At 36.5% G+C, this 16,358-nt stretch overlaps 2 protein-coding genes and 1 long non-coding RNA gene across 3 annotated transcripts; 1 reads left to right on the top strand and 2 right to left on the bottom strand.

Annotated features, from left to right (window-relative positions):
• Positions 1 to 4,239: 4,239 nt before the first annotated feature.
• On the bottom strand, positions 4,240 to 4,785 carry LOC126728647 (uncharacterized). Its single transcript, XM_050434442.1, has one exon. It carries the CDS (start codon positions 4,783 to 4,785, stop codon positions 4,240 to 4,242), a length of 546 nt encoding a protein of 181 aa, XP_050290399.1.
• A 6,654-nt stretch (positions 4,786 to 11,439) lies between these two features.
• On the bottom strand, positions 11,440 to 12,400 carry LOC126726925 (uncharacterized). Its single transcript, XR_007656097.1, has 2 exons — positions 12,139 to 12,400; positions 11,440 to 11,530 (listed from the first exon to the last, which is right to left on the bottom strand). It is a non-coding gene; the product is annotated as an uncharacterized LOC126726925 (long non-coding RNA).
• A 2,435-nt stretch (positions 12,401 to 14,835) lies between these two features.
• On the top strand, positions 14,836 to 15,456 carry LOC126728646 (putative calcium-transporting ATPase 13, plasma membrane-type). The gene has a single exon (XM_050434441.1). The coding sequence runs from the start codon at positions 14,836 to 14,838 to the stop codon at positions 15,454 to 15,456; it is 621 nt and encodes a 206-aa protein (XP_050290398.1).
• The last annotated feature ends 902 nt before the right edge of the window (positions 15,457 to 16,358 follow it).

Genomic DNA, 16,358 nt, shown 5'->3' with positions numbered 1-16,358 from the left:
TTTATGCCTTTCTCTAAAAGTTCAAGTTCAACAGTAAAAAAAAATGTGACTTCAAGATCAAGACAAAGTGATCAAAACCATAAACATCTTTCCCACACAACATGCACTACAAAGTTTCACCTATTAAAGTGCAATAAATAAGCTCATCAAAGCTAAACAAGGTACAAAAGACACGTTATGTGAAAATAAATTGACCAACCTTATTCTCAAAAACCAAGAAAATAGTGCAAAACAAAATTTGCTTTCTTTTTCTTCTCCCTTTTTTTTTTTTTTTTTTTAAAAAAATTTATTGGAAAAAAAAAAAAACACCTAGAATGAAATGCATGAATATTATGCAATGCAAATCCTAGAAACAAAGAAGAAAAAAAAAAACACAAAACCAAAGAACAAAAGGTCACAAAGGATATAGCAACGAAGCACAAGGACCATGTCAGAAAGACTCAATTAGTTCGAGTCTTTTGCATCTAAAACCTTTTAGATGCACCATGAGCATTGGAGTTCTTATTCACTTGGGAATGATTACCAACTCCAGGATTGGAAAGAAGGTTTAAAGCCTTTACCAATTCACCGATGAGTACCATAGGATCTTGTGCTTGAGGCACAAGTACTTTTGATTTGTTTGCACTCTTTGTAGCTTGCAACTTGTAACAGTTTGGACGAATGTGTCCAGACTTTCCACAAAAATGACAAACCCATGCAGGTTTATCATGTGACTTGTCCTTAGACAGGGTAGGTTTCTTAGGTTTAAACTCTTTCAGATCAACCCCAATCTTCCTAGATGATGAAACTTCTATGGGTTTGACAACCTCACTCACAGGGGGATTGACAGTTTCATACACAATCTCACTCACAGAAGGTTCATACACAATCTCACTCACAGAAGAAGATGAAGGTCATAGCCTTACCCTTAGATTTCAAATAGGTAGGACATTCAGATTTCATATGACCATACCCTTGACATCCAAACAGTGAGGACCCATAGAATTATTTGAAGATTGATCTACTTTTTCTCTAGGTTTATCATTATTGTTAACCTGAGTGGGATCATTCTTCCTAAAGTTTCTAGGTTCAGCAGTGTTCATACCTCTTGCCTTTCTGTTACTATTCCTAAGAAAGTTTCTAAAGTTCTTGGCAAGGTAAGCAATCTCTATAGTAGAGAGCTCATCATCAAATCCACCAACCTTAACATCATCAACTGACTTAAGAGCCATTGATTTGGATTTGTTAGTTTTGGGTAGGTCTAACTCATAAAATTGAAGTGATCCTTCAAGTTCATCAACAGGAATGGAGTCCATATCTTTGCTTTCAGTGATAGCGGTCACCTTGGGTCTAAAGTTTTCAGTTAACAATCTAAGAATCTTCCTAACAATTTTAGGTTGATTATAGATTTCACCTAAGTTAAAAGCAGAATTAACAATATCATTGAGTTTAGCATAGAATTCATCAAAAGATTTATCATCAGACATCCTAATGTTTTTAAATTTAGAAGTTAACTACTGCAATTTGTTGATTTTGACAGCCTTTGTGCCTTCATGCACAATCTGGAGGATATTCCAAGTAATATGAGCAACCTCAACATTAGAAATTCTCTTAAATTCCTCCATAGAAACAGCATTAAAGATAGCATTCATAGCCTTGCTATTGAACGCGGCTGCTTCTTTTTGAGAAGTTTGCCACTCACTAACAGGAGTAGTGGGCTTCTCCCATCCGTATTCAACGGAGTTCCAGATTCTCTTATCAATCGATTTCAGAAATGCTTTCATCCTTACTTTCCAATAAGCATAATTATTCCCATCAAAGTGAGGAGGAATAACAAGAGGGTGTTTGTGTTCCATGACAACAGGGGTCAAGGATCAGCTCAGTGATCAAAAAATTAACAACAAGAGAGCAACCCACTCTGATACCACTTGATGGTTTTTAGACCCCTTAAAAACACAATTGGATTAACCTAGGTAATTAGCCAAGTTGTTACTTAGTCCAATTTAATAAATCTAGGTTATCACAATCACAACAATCATATCATGCATAGCAGCGAAAAGATAAATAACATAAAGATATGATCACCCAGGAAACCAAACTGGTAAAAACTTGGGGAGGATTTAACCTAATTATCCTCAAGGTAAACCTGAATCCACTATCTTGAAAGAATCGAAATTCATACAATAAGACTTACAAGCCCCTACACTCGACTTCTTATTGCTACCTACCAGTAGAACTTACTGACATGATCACGTGCAAGTTTCGAATTCACGGACTCCTTCTTTTTTAGATTAACCACCAGATACAAGCGCACCTACTTGTGTTTCTTTAAACTTCAATAGCAGCAACTGAATTGATCATCAAGGTGTAGATAATATCTCCTCCTTGAAAACTCTAAATTTGTGTAAAGGAAAGCTCCTCTAGATCTCACTAGAGATTTACACAAACAGCAATATGAGCAACACTAAAACGTGGTTAGGGCTTGCTTTTTATACTTAGGACAAATTAGAAAACCCTAAATGTTTTAAACAAACTAGGGCTGAGTTGGAATTCTGCAGAAAAACGCCTCTGACCCGATTTTCGATTGATCGAGCCTAAGCTTCTATTGATCGAACTAGGCTGAGAAGCTTAAATGGTTCCTGCATCAGCTTATTCCAACTTTACATAAACGAACCAACTTTGAGCAAGTCTAAACACGATTAAACATATTGTTTTGATCATGGTTTGCCAACAATACACATTAGAGTTCTAAATACATAAAAACCTAAGTCTTTAGAACCTAACACCTTTCACAGACGTACAAGGCATATATTTGATGTCGAAAGCCCCTAGAATCGTGCCCCATTTAGCAATCCTCTCAGTATAATTTGCGCTTCGAAGTATGGACTTGAGTGGTAATTGAGTCAGAATCACCACGGTGTACGCCTGAAAATAATGGGGGAGTTTTCGTGTAGCATGCACTACTGCCAAGATAGCCTTTTCCAATGATAAGTACCGCACCTCGGCTTCATGAAGCGACTTACTTACGTAATAGACTGGTCTTTGGATGCCACTATCTTCTCGTATCAGAACAAAACTTACTGCATGGAAGGCTACTGCCAAATAGGTAAACAGGACCTCATCCACCTCAGGACTAGACATGATGGGTGGCCGAGATAGGTACTCTTTCAACTGCTGAAACACTACAGCACATTCTTCATTCCATTCAAATCCTTTCCATTTATGTAGTGAGAGGAAAAAGGGTCTGCACCTATCAACTGACCTAGATATAAATCAGTTCAAAGCAACAGTCATCCTTGTCAGTTTCTGCACCTCCTTAGGATTCCGAGATGCTTGTAAGCCATTAATGGTCTTAATCTGATCTGGATTCACCTCGATTCCCCTGTGAGTCACTATGTATCCCAAGAACTTTCTGAAACTTACACCAAATGAACACTTTGAAGCATTCAGACGTAGCTTGTACTTTATCAGAATTCCAAAAATGCTCGTAAGATCTCCCACATGCCCGGACACCACTTTACTCTTCATAACCATATCATCGATATAGACCTCAATGGTCCTGCCCAATTGTGATTCGAACATTTTAGTCATCATCTGTTGATAAGTAGACCCTGTATTTTTCAAGTCAAAGGGCATCACTTTATAATGATAGTTTCCAATGGGAGTAACAAAAACTGTCTTTTCTTGATCATCCAATGCTAACGGTATTTGGTGATATCCTTGGAAGGCATCCAAAAAGCTCATTTGAGGATGACCTACTGTTGCATCCACCAACTGGTCTATCCTAGGCATAGGGAAAGGGTCCTTGGGACAGGCCTTATTGAGATTCGTGAAGTCTATGCACACTCGCCATTTCCCAGTCTTCTTTTTCACTACCACCATGTTGGCTAATCATTGAGGATAAAAAACTTTCTTGATAGCTCCTGCCTGCTTGAGCTTGGCCACTTCATTTCTAACAGCCTCGGTGTGCTCTTTTGACAGACGTCGAGGTGGCTGCCTCTTCGGAGTGATGGAAGGGTTAACATTTAAATGATGACAGATGAAACTTGGGTCTATGCCCGAGGCTTCATACGCATTCCATGCGAACACATCAACATTTTCTCTGAGGAACTCAACTAATTGCTTTTTCTCCTACAAAGGCAGTTTAGCCCTAACTTGAAAGAATTTCTCCGGATCATGACCAACGATTATCCTCTCTAGATCTTCACATTTCGCCTCATCGGCTGGTCCGTTGAAGGGTAACGTCGCGGTTTCTGATTGCTATAAATTATTATCAGCGGTGGCTGAGGTCTCCACCTCAAGTCGATGTTGGATAGCCGCTACCAAGCATTGTTGGATAGCAATTTGATTTCCTACTATCTCCAAAACCCGGTCTCCAGATGGGTACTTCATCTTCTGGTGTAGAGTAGAGGAGACGGCCCCCAAGGTATGAAGCCAAGGTCTACCCATAATGGCCGTATATGGAGAGAAAACATCTACGATAATGAAGTCCACCTCCACCACATCCGTACCAGTCTGTACAGGTAATCTGATCTGACCTTTAGGAACGACTAATTTTCCCTCAAAACTCACTAGAGGAGAACTATAGGCCGTCAAGTTCTCAGGTTTCAAATTTAACCCCCTATACAATTCAGGGTACATTATGTCAGCAGCACTGTCTTGGTCAATCATCACCCTTTTTACATCATACCCACCAATTCTCAGAGTTACCACAAGAGCATCATCATGGGGCTGTATGGTTCCAATCTGGTCCTCATCTGAAAAACCGAACACTAACGAGATGCTCAACTTGGCTCTCTTAGACATTGTGCTAGACTCCTCGGCTTGAGAACAAGATACCGACATTACCCTAGACGGACAAGATCCAGTCCTCCCCAGGGTAGCAAAAATAACGTTTATTATGCCAAGGGGGAGTCTTGAAGAAGCATCTCCCCGAAGCTCGGAGCCTGCTTGGCTTACCCGACCACTGGAATGATGCAAGAGTTGCTTTAACTTCCCTTCTCAGACTAACTGGTCTAAATGGTCCCATAAATTTCTGCATTCCTCAGTCGTGTGTCCATGATCCTGATGATAGTGGCAGTAAAGGTTCTGGTTGCGTCTCATAGGATCTCCTGCCATTTTGTTTGGCCATTTGAAAAACGGCTCATTCTTAATCTTCTCTAGTACTTGTTGAACTGGCTCTCGAAACACAGCGTTAACCACCTAGGTGTTAGCAGATCCTGACTGCCCAACAAAGTCTTTCCGAGGTTGGTTATTATTGTACAGGTCCGACCTGAAATCCCTCCTTTCATGAGGGATCACCTTAGCCTTTGCTTTCCCCTGCAATTGGTCTTCTTCTACTCTTATGTACTTGTCAATCCGATCCATCAATTAGTGTACACTAGTAATAGGTTTACCAGTTAAAGATTTCCTCAAATCATGCTCGGCTGGAAGATCAGCCTTGAAATTGCTAATGGCCACATCATCGTACTCTCCTTCTATTTCATTAAATATCTGGGTTGATGAAATCGCTGAGGAAGGCTTGCGTCCTCTATGTTCCGTATGAAAGGTGATTTAGAAACTTGACTCAGCGCCTTGTTCATGGCATCGTTCCCCAAGCCTTTGCAAGGTGGGCTTTTGTACCTACGTCTATGGTGGTGCTCTTCTTTATAGGAAAAGGTCTTGCTGGATGAAGTTCTGGATCTCCGTCTATAACTAGAACCATCTGTTTCTTTAGAGGATGGTTCGGAGCTGGGCGGTGAATGTCTTCGCCGAGCATGACGTAACTCTCTCTTCAACTCATCGATTTCACGTTGCATCTCTGTCATTCTTTGCATGGGAAACATGACTCTTCCCTCGAGATTGACTTTTACTGGTATGAGTTGTGTGCACACTTCCCTCATGGCCCCCTCTCCATTCGAGGCTCCTGCGCGGATTGCCATGCTAGGAACCCCTTGATTCTACTTGATGTAGATCAACATCTATATGGTGTGGTCCTGCTGCTGCCTAATGTAGACCTGCCTCCTCCATTGTGAACATTGTAACCAAATCTCCTTTAGACTATATCAAGCTCTTCCCACAGACGGCACTAATTGTAAGGATTGAAATTGGATTGGACCCAAAACAGGATTGGGCTCAAACCTAAGTGGCCCAAACAATAAATTTGTAGAGCGTGAATGAAAGAACTAGATCTATTCCAGAAGAAAAATAATTAAATTGGTAGTCTAAGACTGTTAGACTCAAGTAAGATTAGAAAATCTGTCCTCAGAATAACTCAAGGAGTTTGTATTATATTATCTTGTTGAACAATAATGTTATACCAAAGTGCACAGTCCTGTTCTTAGATAATCCTTTATTTTTTCTCCTTCTTTCTTTTGGTACATCTTTCCATGTTATATACTCCAGTCTTGGTGTCATCCCTACCACACACATGTAGGTTAGATTCGGGAAACTCCTTCCTGTCCCATCCAGCACTTCTCAGAACTATCAACTGGTGCTGTAAGGCTGCTTGATCACTGTTTAGGCGTTACTTCCACATTAATGCGGCCAGAGAGTTAGTTGGGAGTTATTTAATGCGGAGGTAATAGCTTTTTAAAGATATTTGTTGTCCTTCTCCTTTCTTATCCCTTGTCTGACGTCTAACTCTTAGTGATGATGTAACTTCGAAGTAAGTCTATGATGATATGGCACTCGTACTGACCTTGGACGCTAGTTGGACTTATCTCATATTATCTCTACTCCTCTCTTCACTCCGTTCTCCTTATAATCTTATCTGGACCTCCTAGGATGGTCTAACGTCCTCAGATCGAGCCATAGGCCCAGTTAGCACTACCTTAACAGTACCTCTTGATTAACTGGCCCCCACAATCTATAAGCTTATATTTTATGCATAATTTTAAATTACAAAAATTTGCAATTTAAATACTTTATTGATGATATAGCTATTGATCTTTAATTTCCTAAAAATTTTGCAAGCATGGAGGATATAAAAAGAAGATGTAATCCATTGATGAATTTGTCAAAATTCACCTCCAATAAAAATTTATTGAATAAGGTTATAACATTAGGCTACAACTTATTTTGTAACTAAACTTTATTCTTTTTAATTAAGTTACTAGTTTTTACAAAAATTTTATTTTTATTTTGTTAATATTAATTAATTTTGACATCATCGTGGATGAACTATAATTTCAATTTACCATTCTTGTTATCATAACCATCAATTTTTGGAAAGTATATAATAATAAAAAAAAGTGTGTGTTTTTGTGTTTTTGAAAACTTGAAATATCTATCAGTTTTAGAATAAGTTAATTTAGTTTCCATATAGATTAAACATGTTGTGCAGTAGTCTACTGGCTGCTTCTTACATGGAATAACCCTTGCTCAAAGGTTCAATCACCTTGGGTTGCTTATCTTTATTTTTTAAACAAAAATAAACTATGAAGAAACTAACCAAACGGAAAAGTGACGAAAAAAAAGAATCTAACAAAAGCAAAATGACAATTGAATTTCAACAATCCAATTGATAACGAAATTGATGTCAGTTTCTCCCTTAACCTTTTCCTTGAATTTCGGCAACATCTTTACCGAAATACCAAAATTATGTCAGATTTGTCAGTTTCTCTCTCTTCTTTTACTTGTATTTCGACAACACTAATACCGAAATTTGCATCTCTTCTCATTTACCTAAAAAACTTTGCACAGTACACATAAATCCAATAAACTCTCATTTTTACAATATTGAGTCAAAAGACTCCAAGTTCTTTTTCTCCTTTTTTAATTATTTTTATTTTTTATAGGTGTTTTGGAACTTCTGGTACATGTTTTTACCATATATATATATATATATATATATATTAAAATACAACCTGAAATGTTAAAAAGTACTACTTTTTCCCGTAAAAAAATTGCTCCATAAAAGTGAAAATGATTTATCTTAGAAAAACATTAGGTTGTGTTCAAAATATTCGGTCAGACCTAACTCAAAATAAGTGTCCATAGTAGATTCAGTCTACATCTATGTCAAAACTCAAAAGTCATTAAAGTCAAAGAGTTGTATATTTTGGCATCATACCATTTGGTTTTCTATATATAAAGGAGGACAAAGCAACACATACAATGAAATATTTCTCTCATCATCCATTTCTAAAGAAAAAGCATGCGTAGAAAAATGCTTTTATTATTATTCTTTTTTATTTCTTTTTATGTTAACAGTTTCCGCTTTACATAACATCTCAAAATTTTCTAGTAACCTTTCCTTTCATAAACAAGAAATGGAAACTATATTCATTTATAATTAATCGCAAGATCTTTGATTAATTACACATTGAAAATAAAATCCTAAGTGCAACTTGTAACTTGTAACGTTGACTCCTGGGGCATGCTTGTTATGCTGTAATAGGTCCTTTAATGAATTATTATTTATGTGAAATAGTTATTTGATTATTTGGTTCCATATTTATTGTAGGGAATAGTTGTTTCTTAAAAATAGTTATTCTTTAAATTGAGAAGTAACTACTCCTCTCCAAAATGACCAAAAATATTGTATAAAAAAATAACTATAAATGTAATAGTTCATTTCATTATCTTTTATATTTAATATATAGTAAAGATTATTATTGCCTCTCCATTTAATAAACCAAACGTGCCTTAGTTTTTGGTCATTCAATCAATTTGATCTTTCTATTGATATCATGGGAGCATCCCATGCAATTAGTCCATGACCAAAAAAACACTTAGAGAATAGTAAGTACTCGTTAGTATTTTGGCATGGGTTTTATTTTAAGGAAATTATTATTTTACATCTAATAGTGTTCACATTCTTCCACGTCATGTTCACATTCTTCCACATTATGTTTTTATTCTTTCATATCATTTGTAAAATATAGAAATTTGGTGTGAAAGTGTAGGATATTGGGTATATTTCACATCAAAAAGTGTGTGTTTTATTTATTTATATCAAATTCTTCACCAAAAAATAGGGTTATATAATGAACCAATTTATTATCCAAAAAAAAGAACATAAAAGACTATAGTGCTACTTTAATATTCTATTTCCATAAGAAGCTGCCTTAACATTGCCATGCGGAAAAGTGCAGTGGTAGACTGGTAGTTCTCAATTAGAATTGTCAAGTTTCAGATTATGATTATTTATTCTTCTGGGCTAAATAAGATGAAGATTTTAACTTGATAATGAAAACAATTGTTCACATATTAAGCATAAGGATTAATTAGCATTTTTGATCATTTGAGTTATTAAATGTTTTCTTGAAGAGAAAACATGAAAAGATAGAAACTATGTTTTGTAAATTTTCGCATCATTTTGCTCCCAAATGAGTTACGCATGGCAGTATGGCACGCAACCATTTCATTGAGTTAGGTCACAGAATTTTTTTTTTTTTTTTTTTTTTTTTGGTATATTGTATTGTATTGTAAATAATTATGTTATTTGCAAAACTCTAATATATCATCTTATTGTTATTTCTCAGGATTTGGAAATCTCATCTGCATCAGCTCAAGTCTCCATTACTGTAAATTTGGATGGTAAGAAAGACAACTGTATCTGTGATGTAAAACTCCAACAAGCATATATTGCCAAGATGGTAAAGGAGAAGAACTTTGATTCAATATAAAATTTTGGAGGCATCCAAAGAATTGCAGAGGCTTTAGGTACTGATTTAAAGAAGGGAATCCCTGGTCTTAAGCAAGATCCATGTACTCAACGCATAGATATTGTTAATTCATCACCCTCCCTAACACAGGCTCCTGCACGAGGCTGCTTCAAATCACTCTTGAAAACATGCAATGATTGGATTATTTTTCTTCTCTTCGTGTATGCAATGCTGTTACTTGGCTTTGGGATCGTTATGAAAAGTCCAAACGATTGGCATAAAAGTGTCATCACAATTCTTTTCATCGTGGTGCTTGTGGTTATTCATTCCCTACGGGAACTTCGGCTCGAACGTTCGCGGCAGATGTCAAGAAGGCAGAATACTTCGGAAATGCACCAAGTGGAAGTTAAGGTCATTAGAGGGGGAAGCTCACAGAAAGTGTCACGCCCCAAACCCCAAAGGGTCCAAGGCATGAGAAAGATGTCTCAAGTACCTATAATTTTTTTTTTTTTTTTTTTTTTTGACAATTCAATCAACATAAATCCTAACAAGTGCCAACATCAAGAATCATCATGATAATCTCATAACATATACTCTCAGAGTAAGTCAGAGCTCTAAGCATTAATTACAGGGACCATTGGCCACAAAAGAATAGAGGTTTGAATAAAACAATTACATGACAACAGCTTGTCCCATCAATGGAAATACAGTCATAACCACTATAATATACAAAAGAATGAGTCAAGCCTAGTCTAAGATGTACTCCATCTAATATATCCATTACAAAAATTCAGCCTCCATCAGTAATTAGTCTAACTACTATTAGCCACCAAAAAGCTGTCTCAAAAGATTGTTGCCATCTCTGAAAAGTTTATAAAAATAATGGAATGAGACAGAGCCCAATAAGTAGCACATTAATGGGGGTGGGGGAAATGCAAGTTTCATCTTTAATAATAACAATATGACAAGAATGATTACATAATGAAGCATAAAGTTTCTCAAAGTAAATACATTGAAACTATATACTATAATCTGTGAGCATCAACAATATAATTTCTAAAACCATAATATCTAACATATAATAAATTATCACAAATCTACCACACTACCACATAAACTAGTCAGGGAATCCACCCATTCACAACTGGCATGATATTGTCCTCTCTGATATGCAGACTCTTGGCCCCATAGACAGCAGCCTCACACATACCCTCAAGGTTTTTCTCTCCCCCTATGGGCAGTAGAGAGAGCACGTCAAATAGGACCTCTCTTGCATGTGGTCTCTTGGCCCCATGGACAGCAGCCTCACCCACACACAATCAAGGAACCTCTTTCCCCCATGGACAACAGGGAAGAAAACATCATCCAAAGTGAAATGGCACTGACCTAAATTTGATTCCATTGTCACAAAGACTACGGAAACCAAATCGGGTGATCACCGGGAAATTACACATGGCATAGGGCTAAAATCACATAAACTCACAGGTTACCTTACTTTGAAACACATAGTTCATATCCAAGTAGTTTTAGAAAAACCTTAAATAATCTAACTTCTACAAAGTTTGTAAGGTTTTCAAACTTCATCCTTGTCAAAAGATTTTCTAACAATTTTTCAAATAATACAAGACAAGATAAGCATCTTTAAATTTTTCAATACACCATAAAATCAATGATTTTCTTATCAAAGATTAAATAAAAGATGCTCATTTTTTCATATTAAAATTCATGCATTTCCCCAAATGCAATACCAAATATGATGCATTTTTCATATATAGTAAGGGTCACAACACAATACTTTTAAGAAAGCATATATCCATATATATCATTTTCCAAAATGTGTTTGACTCAAAAACAACATTTATAAGACATGGTTATTTTCCAAAAATACCCATTAAAAAGCTACTTACCTCGCAACCGCAAAATCCTAATTCTCCAAGCTCCAAGGGGAGATTAGCTAGAACCTAAACAATGTCAAGCAAATCTATCACAATGAGTACAAAGCTTGAAATTGTATCTAACTACAAATTAGGAATTGCCAAGTAAGAATTCAATTAGGCAACCCTAGTATTCAACCTCACATGTAATGTATTCTACTTCCAAAATTTCTCAAAACACTTTAATTTGCAAGGCATAGACTCCTATTTATACTCATAAATCTTCCAAGGTGTCATATCTAACATCAAAACCTCCACACTTTACAAGTGCTTCCTACAAGATTTTTATAACATCATCAAGTGACCCATGACACCAAAATCATAATTTTCTCCAAGACAAACAATTTAAATCTTTAACTAGTTCCAAATAATCAATAAAAATTATATTCATCATCTATCACATATTATAACTCAAAACCTCTAAATTTTCACCATAACAAGCCTTAGATAGCCATCATTGTAAAAATCATGAACTCACTCATCAAATACATCCACCAAGACCAAAACCCATACATATAAACACATGAATATCATTTCCAAAGCTCTTAAACCACATGAATAACATTATTAAAGTTTGGGTAAAATAACCTCAAATAAGAACATAATACCCATCAAAAAAAGATTTGAACTTTTACCTCAAATAAAATGATGAAGATGCTTTGGAGTTCCTAAGTATTTTTCCGGTGATCTTGTCGGAAAAATGATGGTGAGATGGTGTGTTTTGGAGTGGAGGCTGGCGGGTGAGTGTGTGTGTGTTTCAGTAAAATGAAAAGAGAGAAAATGAAAGAAAGAAAAGAGAGGGCCGGCCAAAAGAGAAAAGAGATGTGGGTGAAATTGAGTGGATGAGAATGATGGGTAGTGGGGTTAGGTGGGGGCACATGTGGTCCACAAAATGTTGACTTACTTTTTTTTTTTTTTTAACTGACGGGATGTTACAGAAAGTATCCATCTCAGATGTTTGGTTGGGTGACATAGTATGCCTCGAGAGGGGATCTCTAGTCCCTGCTGATGGTTTGCTCGTATTTGGTGAATACATAAAACTGGATGATGATCCTGACTCCACCATTAACAACGAAAACCCATTTTTGTTCTATGGTCCAAAGGTGATTGATGGAAAAGGTCGCATGCCAGTTACATCAGTGGGCATGAACACGACATTGGGTGACTTGTTAAAGAAGGTTACCTATGGCGCCCTCAACAAGATCCCATTACCAGTGCAACTTGATATGCTGAACACTGGCATACAAATTACAGGGCTTTTACTCTCCATCCTCATCCTTGTAGTATTCTTCTTCCATTTTATGCTTCAAAAGAAAAGATTTCATTTTAACCTCCCAGACCTCAAGGGGAAAGCAATTGCAAGTAGTGGCGGCACCACTTACAACTCAGGGTGTTCCTAGGAACACCCTGACCTGAAAAAAATCCTGAATTTTTTAAATTTTTTTTATTTTTATTTCCTCTGTATTAGGAACACCCTCAATCATAGAATTAGGAACACCCTCAAATTTAAAAAAAAAAAAAAAAAAAAAAAAAAAATTGTAACAGAGCCCACGGCAAGCCCAACGTAGCAAATCCACGGATTCTCCCAAAAAAAAAAAAAAAAAAAACACAGAGAAATGCCTCAGTCCTAAAGGTCTAAATCAAAAAACACTAAAGTATTTCATTTCAACGCCGTATTTTAGAAATCACTAAAGTATCAAAAAAAAAAAAAAAAAAGAAATCACTAAAATCCAATCCAAACCTAAAGACAGAGCAATGGGTTCTTTTCAATGCTGTCACCGCTTGAGATCGGATCGCTCGCTCGCTCGCTCCGAGCAACAGACGGAGATCTCAAGGTTCATCGGATCGCTCGCTCCCCCCTCCGCCCGTCGTCGCTTGCCCCTCATCGTCGTCGTCGTCAACGCTGCTTGAGATCGGATCGCTTGCTCCCTGCTCGGCTACTCCGGTGCTCCCTCCCTCCAGGTATTTCATTTTTCTCTCTGACTCTCTCTCTCTCTCTCTCTCTGTGAACTGAAATGAATGAAAATTATGAAACTCTCTCTCTTAGGAAATGAATGAACTTTAGCTTTATTAATTTTTTTTTTGTCTGTGATTGGTCGAACCGAACTTTAGCTTTATTAATTTTTTTTTGTTTGTTTTTTACTTTTTGAATTTGGCTTTTCAGTTTATCTTATCTGTTGGTGTTGGTGTGTGTGTTTTAGTGTAAGGTGTGATTGTGAAATTTTCTAATTGACAGGGGCATCAGGATGAGGCATAATTAATTGTCTTTATACATTATAAAAAAAAATTAAATTATGGGGGTGTGTGCTAGCTAGACTGCTAGTAGTTAGTAAAAAAATATTAATGAAGCAATTAAACACTAATAATTAATAATTTAATTAACTAATATATTATAAAAGATAAACAAATTAAATTATATTAGGCTAAAAAATAATTAATAATTTAATAATTAATGAAACAACAATACAACAAATTATAGTTTATAAAAGGCAAACAAATTTATGAAACAACTAAATAATAATAATTAATAATTTTATTAATATTTCAAATGAACTTATAGTTTATTGTACAAGTTCCTTATTTATTTATTTTCTTTTCATTTTTTTTCCTTTTGAGGTTTTTCGGTGTACAGAATGCAAATTTGTTTTGGTTTTAAATTTTTTTTTTTTTTTTAAGGCCAAATCTTGAATTTTGGCCTGTATTTACCGAAATGTCCCGAAACACCCGAAATTTTTTCAAAGTGAAATAGGAACACCCTGGACAAAATTCCTGGAGTCGCCACTGATTGCAAGTAAAGAGATCATGGATACGAATAAGAAAATTTTCTTGACACCAAATGGGAAGTTCAACACGTTATCAACTTCAATTCTTAAGCTTCTGTTTGGTGTAACAGAAGGGATACCTTTTGTAGTCACTCTTGCCACTGGTTATTGGAATAAGAAGATGCTATTTGGCAAGGCCACTGTTCAACAACCCTTGGCTTGTCTCACCATGAATTCAGTCACAACTGTCTGTATTGACAAAAGTGGTTGGCGATCAATAAACTCAGAGGCGGCTGACTCGACAAAAAGAGAAATAGAAGCTTGGATAAATGCTGGAGTTAATATCATACTGGTTTCAGAAGATGATGTCTCAATATTGGAAGACATAGCTTGCAAGTGTGGACTACTTCCCAATGCAGATAAATTGAAGCTTGAGGCTAAAGATTTTCAAAATTACATCAACGACAAGCAAATGGATGAAGTGGATAAAATCATCTTAATGGAAGTTTAATCCCTTCTGACAAGCTCCTTCTAGTGCAATGTTTGAAGAAAAAAGGTCACACAGTAGCAATGGTTGGAATTAAAACAAATGTGATTCCAGCACTAAAGGAAGCTGATGTAGGGATCACTATACAGACTTTCAGCACTGAAATGGTTAGGCAAAGTTCTGACATCATCATCGTGGATGGAAATCTCAGTTTCTTGGACAGTCTTGTGACTCTTGTCAGATGCGGAAGATGTATTTATGACAATATTCGCAAGTATATGCAACTTGAGCTCACCATGAATATATCAGGGTTGTTGATAACCTCTATCACAACAATGTTTTGCGGAGATTCTCCAATTACGACCATCCAATTAGTCTGGGCAAACTTTGTTGTGACTCTTTTTGGTGGCCTTGGATTATTGACTGAGACACCATCAAAGGAACTGATGGAAAAGCCACCATTGAGAAAAACCGAACCACTTATCAACATGGCCATATGGAGAAACGTTGTCATCCCAGCTCTGTATCAACTTGGCATCTTAGTGACATGCCAGTTCAAAGGGCAAACCATCATTGGCATTAATAAGAAGGACAGTAATACCATTATCTTCAATATTTTTGTCCTCTGCCAAGTCTGTAACATTATTAATGCAAGACAACTGGGGACTAAGAATGTGCTTGTAAGATTGGAAAACAGAGAATAGAGAGAGCTACGGAAGCTAAGAAAAGAGATAGAGAAAAGAAACTTCTGGAGGAACTTTCTATATTCTGATTCTGGGAAAATGAATTGATTCATTATCTGTACACGGGTTCAATATATATATACTAACAGATCAGCTAACTGAAACAGAAACTAATTCCCTAATTACACGGAGAACAGTTACATATAGCACGTGCAACACTCACGTGTGAACTTAAATAACTAATACAAATTGAAAACTACAAGTAGCATAAGTCCCTTGTGCCGTTTTGTGTCAACACCATCACTTGCTTTGCTTTACTCTGTTTCACAAGCACTTCACTTCACTGTTTCTGCTTCTTGCCTCACTGCTGCTTTAACCTTGAGTCTAGTATCTTTACAGCCCCCCTCAAGGTTAGCTTCAGGTCCATGGATATTGATTATGCTCATTTTGTCAAGTAAAGAAAACAATTGTCGAGCACCAAGTGCCTTTGTCAACAAATCTGCTAACTGTGTGTGAGTTGGAGTATAAAACAACTTGATCACTTGATCTTGCACTTTGTCTCTAACCAGGTGGCAGTCTATTTCTATGTGCTTTGTACGTTCATGAAATACAGGATTCTCTCCTATATATATGGCAGCTTTGTTATCACAGAAAAGTAGGGCCGGTTGTGGATGATACACTTCAAGATCCTTCAATAGAGCTAGCAGCCAAGTTATTTCACATACTGTCACAGCCATTGCCCTGTATTCAGCCTCTGCAGAAGATCTAGACACAATGGACTGCTTTTTAGACTTCCATGATACCAAAGAATCACCTAGAAATATGCAATATCCAGTCGTTGATCTCCTAGTATCTACACATGCTGCCCAATCTGCATCAGTGTACCCTTTCAAATGGAAATCAGATCTTGAAGACAACAAAAT

Source organism: Quercus robur, chromosome 5 (assembly GCF_932294415.1).
Source record: "Quercus robur chromosome 5, dhQueRobu3.1, whole genome shotgun sequence".
Classification (NCBI taxonomy): Eukaryota; Viridiplantae; Streptophyta; class Magnoliopsida; order Fagales; family Fagaceae; genus Quercus; species Quercus robur.
Note: the sequence above shows the minus strand (reverse complement) of the source record. Positions and strands in the feature narration are given on the sequence as shown.

Excerpts from the sequence above, each read along its gene's own strand:
- LOC126728647 (XM_050434442.1), bottom strand. The coding sequence starts at position 4,785 with ATGTCTAAGAGAGCCAAGTTGAGCATCTCGTTAGTGTTCGGTTTTTCA.
- LOC126728646 (XM_050434441.1), top strand. The coding sequence starts at position 14,836 with ATGGTTGGAATTAAAACAAATGTGATTCCAGCACTAAAGGAAGCTGAT.